The sequence below is a fragment of the Silene latifolia genome, chromosome 9 (genome assembly GCF_048544455.1).
Source record: "Silene latifolia isolate original U9 population chromosome 9, ASM4854445v1, whole genome shotgun sequence".
Classification (NCBI taxonomy): domain Eukaryota; kingdom Viridiplantae; phylum Streptophyta; class Magnoliopsida; order Caryophyllales; family Caryophyllaceae; genus Silene; species Silene latifolia.
Genome location: NC_133534.1, coordinates 148,839,385 through 148,849,214, shown reverse-complemented (window position 1 = coordinate 148,849,214; position 9,830 = coordinate 148,839,385). Strand labels below are relative to the sequence as shown.

Below are 9,830 nucleotides of genomic sequence, written 5' to 3'. Positions count from 1 at the left end.
GAACCAGTTATGGGGTATCCAATGCATGTGCTCATGATATGAAAATGCAAACAATTGAGTAATACAATAATCTTACCATCTCAGACACGAAGCTGAGGAATCCAATAATCAATATAATCATCTCAGTCACGAGCTGAGGTAGTCATAAATCGAATCATCTTAATGCAACCAACCAACAATCATATATCAACCATCACAATTCCAAATAAATCAACAAATACAATCAGATAATATCATTCAAGTAAACATTAAAGTGATTGAGTAGCTATCCTACCTCGATAGCGAATTCCGAGTCCAAGCAATATAATAATAATAATAATAATAATAATAATAATAATAATAAATATAGTCATAAGTGGTCTTCCTAAGTCCAATACCTATCCAATTATAACATAACTAGTTTAGATCCCGTGCAATAAATGCGCGGTATTTATGGAATTTTTATTTTTATATTACTTAATTAGGTTAGACCCCATGCATTAAATACACGGCTTATAATTTTTTTATTTTTTTTACTAAATTAGATATATGATAGTGGTATCTCATTTGTTGTTCATTTTTCTCATTATTGCATTTTGTGTTGAGGAATAAAAAGTTGAAACTGAAAATTAATTAAAAGAATTGAGTAGCATGTTGAAAAATATTTTTGTAAATAATATCTTTTTTATAATGCAAAGTTAAGGATTCCAATTTATAAATTTTCTCATTTTTTTTGTCTCGAAAGTAATTAAAATGGTTTAATTTTGTTTCATACATAGTATATGAGTCAAATCATTTTCAAATAATAGAATCAGTAAAATATTTAATAAATCATAGTTTGATACAATTTTTTTATTAAAATATTTTAATTAAAAGATTATAGATTAGAGTTTAGTCAAAAAAATATAATTTGATGAAAAGATAATATGCTAATGAAATAAATTATTATGATTATTAGTTACCTTAGTTAATGTATACATAAGTGTTATTAGTTACCTTATTTAGAAAGATGCTTTTTGGAGAGAAAATTTGTGAGGTTGCCTATTCATTTAGTAAATAGGGGATAATTATAAACATGCCTCTCTTAATTAATTGTTTAATTAATTATAAGTTCATGACTCAATTATTTAAAACCCGTCACTTAAGCAAATGGGGTAATATTAATAATTATAATTATACCCAAAGGCCCATTAGTTAACACGATACGAATTAATTAATTAGTCAAAACCCGCTTCAATATCAATTAGTTAATTAAATATAATTACGAATTTAAACGAGTTATTAATAATACTTGAGACGGTTCCATCTAGCTAGCTAACCCATCGCCTTACTTGTACTCGGCTCCCTCCTTCTCTAACATCGAACCACCACCAAGGTCAGGCCGTGGCAGCCACCACCTCTGACACGCCTAGCCAGCCTACCACCGCAACCTACCACCACGCTACAACCACCAAGCCCAGACCAAGCTAACACCTTCCTCCTTCAAACTCCACTCAACACCGAACCAATTCACTTCCTTCCCTTTTACTAGCCTCGACTCAACCTTAACCCAACACCATAACTGCCACCGTGGTCAGCCACCAGCCCACGGTGGAGCCCAGCATCGACCTAGGGTCGGCTCGAACCCAGTGGAGAATGTCGAGTCTTCAACCTGCACACAACAACCAGCGACAACAACAATGCCTCAACACCTCAACAACCACACCACCTCTCATACACGCCAGCCTCGAACCAGCCCTAGCCCACACCAAGTCACCACCGTGGCAGCCACCAGACCCACAGTGGTGCCCAGCATTAGCCTTGGGTTGGGTCGAACCGGACAGAAAAAGGTCGAATCCTTGACCCGCAATATACCGAAACAACAACATCGATGGTGCCACCACTAGCCACCATAACAACCGCCAACAACACCACACACAGCCAGTCCTACCACTACCCAAGCCCTGGTCCGGTCGACTCATGTCTTGGGTCAGAAATCCCCTTCCTTTCACGGTTTGAATAACAACAACAATACCAACACATCCTCCAACTCCAACCACCACGACTCACCTCCACCTTAACCACCGCCATAAACACCATCAACAAGGCCCACTAATTCTACCCTTACCCTACCCAGAACCTGGTTGGGTCGAAAAAGTCAGGGACTCGGGTTTTTATTTTTTTTAGGTGTCTTAGATCTGGTTCAACAAACAACGATTTCAACAATTGAATAATAGGTCACGGTCAACGGTCAAAATAAGTCAACGGGTCAGATTAGGTCGGGTCAATGGTCAAGGTCGGGTTGACACATTATTTTAATAATTACAAGAAAGAATTTATGAGACGATTAGATATAAAGCTCCATTTTCCTTCTTATTTTTCTCTCTTATTTTTAATTGTGATTTATGTGAATACAACTGACAAAAGAATAGCTAGAGGGTCTTATTTATACTAATAGGTAGGTGGAGGAACTCCCCTTATCTTATTAGATAATATTATTATTATTATCTCATATTAATACTGTATAAAATACTTGTTACCTTATTTATCGTATAATACCGTCACCATATATACCTATGTGTATACGTCACTTCTTATGCATTTTCTATCATATATTATTATTATTATTATTATTATTATTATTATTATTATTATTATTATTATTATTATTATTATTATTATTATTATTATTATACGCGTCTCATAATTACTCGTCTTATATTAAATGTAAAATATACATTTATAAATCATATTTTAATAAAGAATACTGTTGACTAAACCTTTGACCATCCTAAGGGGACCCCCTTTCCCCCCTTCTCTTCACTATTTGTCTGGATTATCTTAGCAGGATCTTAGTGTGGGTTCAGAGGAGGAGTGATTTCAGATTTCATCCCCTGTGCAAAAGAGTGCAACTTAGTCACTTGTGTTTTGCAGATGACTTAGTGATGTTCTGCAGAGGAGTTGTTTCATCTGTTTTGTTATTGATGAGGGCTTTCAAAACCTTCTCTTTAGCCTCTGGCTTGGTAATGAATCAAGGGAAATCTGAGATTTATTGCAATGGGGTTGAGGAGCATGTTATGGCCATGATGATCAGGATCTCTGGTATGCACAGAGGTAAAATCCCGTTCAAGTACTTGGGGGTCAATATTTCTCCTAAGAGATTGGGTGTCAATGACTGTCAGTGCCTCATTGATAAAGTTACTACCAGAATACGAAGTTTGGGGGCAAGGAAACTGTCTTATGCTGGTAGATTGGTGATGATCAAAGCTGTTCTTAGTACACTCCATAATTACTGGGCACGAATTTTCATTTTGCCAAAAACTATCCTTGCAAAGATTGAATCATTGTGCAGGAAGTTTCTTTGGCATGGCATCGATATCAAGGAGAGTCCACTTTGGTTGCTTGGGAGCATATTTGTAAGCCAAAAAAGAAAGGTGGCTTGGGTTTGAGGAATCAGATTGGTGGAATATAGCCGCAGAGCTAAATACGCCGGTGGATTGCTCAAAAGACCGATCATCTTTGGGTACTTATTTGGATTCATGCAGTTTATATGAAAGATAGAGATTGGGAGGAGTATTTACCTGGCAGTGGAAGTAGTTGGGCATGGAGGAAAATTTGTTGGTTAAAGACCTAGTCAAGCAAAGATATGTTCAATAATACTTTCACCGACTATACTATTAAACTTGGTTACTGATTGGCTTGTTGATGAGGGGATGGATGTTTCTTGGCATGCTTGGATTTCTAATAACTCGATAATCCCTAAGCATGGCTTCATTATTTGGTTAATCGCTTTCATAGAAGATTGTTGACACAAGATAGATTAGCTAGAATGGGGATTCTACAACCGAATTGTCGCTATCTTTGTGGTGATAAGGAAGAAAGCTTGGATCACTTGTTTTTTCAAAGTGCTCTTTCAAACAGCAATGTTTGGCTATTTTGTCGATTGGCTACTGGTGAAACTCCCCGAGAAGGATTTCTTATCATGGTGGGTTCATCCGAGGTGCAGGTCTTTGCACCAAAAACAAGCTATTGCTATGTACTTTGCTGCGGCAAAGTGTATGTCATTTGGTGGTGCAGGAATAAGTGTCGAATAGAAGATTCAGTTCCTTTGCCTAAGATGGTGATGGAAAGATGTAAGAAGGAGACTCAGCTGCGGTTTAGTAGTTGCAGGAAGCTGTCAAAGTTTTCCACAACAAATGCTTGGTTTAATAGAATTTGTAATACATGTTGATGAGTAGTATTGAGTTTGCCTAAGCATAAGGCATAATTGTAAGAACTAAACATTTGTATGGGTGGTTTATGATCTTTATTGGAAAGCTTACATTTTCCCAAAAAAAAAACCTTTGACCATCCTCTAAAATACGAGGTATTACAGTCTTCTGATCTGACTTCTATTTACGCACATTTAGTCCCCTAACTTAGCCTAGTTCCTATGCTTTTTAGTATGTATTAGGGTCGTTTCTTGTCTTTATCCTCCTTCTATGCATATTCTATGAGGTTTGGTGCCCTTTGTAGGAGAAGAGCACTAATCATGCCCTAATAGAGTGAAGCAGAGCTAAATTGATAACATATAACGCTCAAACACTAAAGAGGAAGCTAATATCTAAGGCCCAAGTCAATAAATCAAAGAAATGGGCAAAGAAAAGCGACTCCCACGACCCCTCAATGATCGCCACAGATCTTAAGGCAGTCACAAGAAAAGAAGGCTAAGCTGGCCCATGATCCGGGTGGCCCGAGCTCAAGTCGGGGGTACCAGGACCAGGATGAGCAGATTCCCTTACAGCACGAGCATACCTCAAGAGCAGGTCGTGGGGTTCCTCCTGGGACTTGCAAGGCTCTAATCCTCTTTCAAGGGGCTTAGTCGTCATTTAAACTCTTAGTTAACCTAATCCTTGTATTACTATATATGTACCCCTCTTGTATTTAGAGGAGATTAAGCTTCCTTAGTCTTGAAAAAGTCTCCTTAGATTAGATTAGGAGTAGATTAGTCTTTAATCTTTCCACAAAGCACTTCAATATTTCAACAATTGTTCTTTCAATCTTCAATAGTTTTCATTTGGATCTCTTGGGTATGTATTTGAAGACTTTCTAACAAGTTTTCATCTTTATGCAAGGATCCTTCTTTATTTATGCTCATCTTTACTTTCCAAGTCGGTAACTTTCCTAATCTCTTTATTTACTTGTTACTCCTTTGCTTAATATTTTGCTTATTCATCATGTTGACTTGTGTTGTGATGTTTGACACCATTGCTAGCATAATAATCATGATGAGTAGTTAGTAGTTTCCGAACTAGGGATTAGTGGGGTATTAGGGGAGTTAATCATAGGGAAGATTTATGCTTAATGAGTTCATATGAATGCTTGCTTATTGTTTTCCAAATTATGCACATGTCATGTTTGATGAAATGCTTGATTGACAACCTAGCATGTTTCTCTTATCCTTTTAGCAAGACTTGTAAGACATAAACTAATTCAAGGCTTGTTAGACCATGCATGTAGTTGATTAGGAAGGACGAAGTCGATTATAGGTGTTGTACAGTCTTGACCGACTCGGCTCCGGGACCCAAACCTTCTTAGGACTCATTTATGTCATCTCACTATGAATAGGGAAAACCAAGTCGACTTGTAGGTGTTGTAATGTTTTGACCGACTCGGCTTCGAGACCTAAGTTTACCCTAGAGATTGTAAGAGATACATTGACTTGATTCCAACAATAATAATTTCTTGCATACACATGATTCATTTATGCTACTTCACCATGATTCCCCTGTGATCCCATGACACCCTAGTACCTTTAATCAATTGTTTACATCTTTTAATTTATTGCTTGTTTAATTTTATTGCTTTCATTAGTTTAGACTCACCAACTCCAGACCAAACCAATTGTGACACTAGAATAAATTGAGATAGATAGACTTAGAACCTAAAGCACACTGTCCCGTGGATCGACCTCGACTTAACCACTATCTAGTTGTTTGTTGAGAATATAAATTTGTTTGATTGAGTGAACAACGACTCGCTCACCATCAAAATGGCGCCGTTGCCGGGGACGGTGTTTTGTCATTAAGTTGTTGTTTGTTTGTCTATTTTAATTTTGCTTTAACCTTGAGGAACTTGTTCCCCAAGGTCGTTCTAACCTTTTTATTGTAGTTTCCGTGCTTGTAGTTGTTTTATTATCTTAGCTATGATGGCTCAAGACTTGGTACATGGAGTATGTGGTGGATCTTTTGAGTATGACTACTATGGGTATGGGGAGTTTGAGGAGCAAGTCAACACAAACCTACCTTATAACTCATACAATGAAAATCCTAACTACGACCCCAAATTTTCCCACCAAAATCCTTACATCCAATATCCACAACAATCACCCACCTAAGACTCATTTCACAACCAATTGCAAATGCCACAACATAACCACTTTCACACCCCCACACAACAAGAATATGAGCCAAACTTTGACATTCAAAATTTGGTTCTCTGAATGATGGGAGACCAATAAAATTTCTTCAAACAAGTGCTAGAGGAGATCAAAATAGGGACAATGTTCTTCAAAGCATTGCTACCGATGGTGAGGAGTTGGCAATTCGAATTGCCCAAATGAAGGCAACCCAAGTAACCACTCCTCACCAATCCTTGAGCATTGACTATGAATGTGAATTTGAGGTAATGACCTTTGATGAAGAAGATGTGAAGTAGGAAGAGCCAATCTCCTTGAGCTCTTGTGAGTATGAAAGTGTGGTATTCGATGAAGAAGACATGAGGTTGAGTAAGACAAATACTCTTAGCCTTTGTGAGTATGAGGGTGTGTCATTTGATGTGAACATTAATATGGTGGAGGAAGAGTTGTTGAAGAGAAGTGAACCCCCTATTTATGATTCATATGGATAAAGCGATGATGACGCATCTATGGAAGAAGATGATGAGGGAAAGATGGACTCAAATGAAGGATGGAGTTATGGGATTAGTTTGCTTGAGGAACCCATCATTGAGAAGTTTGAAGATTATTTCAATGAAGAGGAAGAATGCCTCTTCCTTATTGAACATGAGGACCTTCTCACACCCACTATGGAGCCCATGATAGTTGGAGATGACATTATGGACCTTCTCATGGAAGTTAAATCGTCATACAAGAATCACTTAGTGGAGAAGCTCAAAGACAAATCTAAGAGGGAGCCCACTTGTGAAAACTTGGCACCCATAATCCCAACTCCCAAGACACCCCATCATCAATACCATGAAAGTTCACCTTCAATCCTTGAAGGGTCGATTGATCCAAGTATTTTCGTCATCAACTTTTGAAGAAATAGGAGCAACCGGAAAACCCTCTATGACAAGAATCTCAAGTTTGCTAGTTACAAGAGCCGGGAAGGCAATCATGACAAAGCAAAGAAGGGGAAGGAGTTCAAAGGGCGGTCTCTCATGGATTAGCCCTACACTATTTTGAAATGGTTCAAAACTTACTCATGCATACTTGAGGACCATTCATAAACTTTTGATCAACTATTGAGAGAATTGAGCTCCATGGGTAATGAAATTTGTCACTTCAACTTAGTTTGGTGGAGTCCTATCTCAAACCACTATTTGTAATATATTCTTTCTAAGCCTTACATTGTATCAAAATAGTTGCATTTTACTTGTATCCTTTAACCTTTATCAGAGAGTTGTGAGGGAGAGCTTTTATCTACTTTTTGAGCCATTTTTAAAGGAAGGAAAAGATAGGAAGGGATCACAAAGGGTGAAAAGGAAAAGGCTTGACTTAAAGCCTTCAAAATCGACAAAAACAGTCCAGGACGCCCGTCCCCATAGCAGGACGCTCGACCCGTACATGGAAGAAACAAGAAAAGCTTGCTGAATTGAAATCCGCACGACTTATGCCAGAGACGCCCGTCTCATTGTCTGGGACACCTGGACAGATACCAGGACGCTCTGCCCAAGCTCGAGCCTAAAGCAAGAAAATTCAGTGGCTGGGAAACTGCGCGATTTTTTGCAAGGACGCCCGACCCATACCTTAGGTCGCTCGAGCCGACATCAGGATGCCCGGGTCACAGCAAGAAAAATGCAGGGGGCCTATTGCTGGACGCCTGAACTCAACCCTCAGCCCGCTCGCCCCAGTGCCTTTTCTTCGATATATCCGTCCCCCACCATCCTTATTCTCTTATCCTATCAATATTACAACCACATCTCATCATCCCCCTTACAATCTCCATCACAAAAACCCCATCAAAATCATCAAATCCAAGGTTTTTTATCAAAGTTCCTATCAACCACGTCAAGCAAGAATGTTTCTAAGGAGCAAAATCAAGAAGACCACCGAGACTGCACCCAAGCGCCGAAATGGTGCTACTTCAACCGCCTCACGAGAGGCAAGGGGCCAAGAAAATGAGATGATACCGGATTTTGCACAACTTGAGCATTTTCTGGAAGTATATTTCGTCAAGAATGAACACCGTCAACGATTTGAGAAATTGCTAGGTAAGGCCTATGAACCTACTCAATTCATCGATCTTGATGTGTTAGAAATAATTGGTATAAGGCATCAAATGGAGTTCTTCTTCACCGGTTTGGGTCTTGAGAAGATGTTCTATGCCCATGAGGACACTTACTTGAGCCTCACACCAGAGTTTTTATGTAGCCTCCGTGTTGTCACTAATCGACGAAAGGATGTCGGTATGGAATTCCGTCTTTGCAATAGGGACCTTAGGATAACCTTAGACCATTTTGCGAGGGTCTTTGGTCTTTAGGTGCCAAAGAGTGACACCGACAAGCCCTCCGACCTTATTGTCAACCACCTTTGGAGGGCTATTTCTGGGAGAGAATTTAGTTCTTACAAACAATGCTATAAATTTGCTATCCAACATCCGGTGATTAGGATTAGCGAACGGTTCGTGGCCGGAACTATAAATGGAAGGCTAGAACAAGACAAATGCACCCTTCTCACTTGACCTTTCTAGAGTCTTACTTGAATGTACAAGGGACAAGACCCTACAACTTCAAGACACCCCTTCAGATAATTACAATATTTATTGACTTTGCAAAGGGAAACTCTCCAATCAAAACCTTTGTGATGGGGGGCCTAATAACATTGTTGGCCAATGAACTTTGCCCCGGGTTCAACATTAATGGGAGGTATGAAAAGCTCAAAGGGAGAACTTTGATCGATGAGCATGCTATCTTTTACCACCACCCGTGGTGTAGATATAATGATGTCGGGAGTGTAGAATGGCTCACTATGGGATGCACACCACTTGTACTCATGGGGTGGAACATACCATCCACGAGCCCCGCTTGAGCCGGTACTCACCAAGGCCGAGCTACCTCCTTCCCATTGATATCCTTGACCAACCACCACTGAGATAAGAAGTGCCTCATCGACCTCGTGAGTTTCCGGAATGGGGTGATGCACCACCATCTTATGTACCCATTCCACCCTACCCCCATAACACATGTACCATTCACTCCCCAAGATCCGGAAGATCCATCCATGGGTGAATTGATGAAACTCATGCAAAATATTGATCTTACAGTGCACAATGGGAGGGTTGACAACTACTTGGCCCAATACCCCTCCTACTACAACATGGCTCAACAAGGATACATCAATCCTAGAGGCCCTCATCCATCTTGGGCTCAACCACATCTCTTGTTCCCTAACTATGGCAACCAAGGGGAGAACTTTGGCGACCAAAGTGGGGGATTCTATAGCCAAAGAGGAGGTTATGACCAAGGAGGATATAGCGAATATGGAGGCTGCAATGATGATGATGATGACGAGTGACATGGCTAGATGTACTTAGCCACACCACCTCCATTTGTATGATACCTCTTATCTCTCTCTCTCTCTCTCTCTCTCTCTCTCTCTCTCTCTCTCTCTC

General features: G+C 39.5%; 1 protein-coding gene across 1 annotated transcript; it reads left to right on the top strand.

Annotated features, from left to right (window-relative positions):
• Nucleotides 1-2,942: 2,942 nt before the first annotated feature.
• LOC141601745 (uncharacterized) lies at nt 2,943-3,430 on the top strand. The gene is made up of 2 exons (XM_074422046.1): nt 2,943-3,212; nt 3,311-3,430. Exons 1-2 carry the CDS (start codon nt 2,943-2,945, stop codon nt 3,428-3,430), a joined length of 390 nt encoding a protein of 129 aa, XP_074278147.1.
• The last annotated feature ends 6,400 nt before the right edge of the window (nt 3,431-9,830 follow it).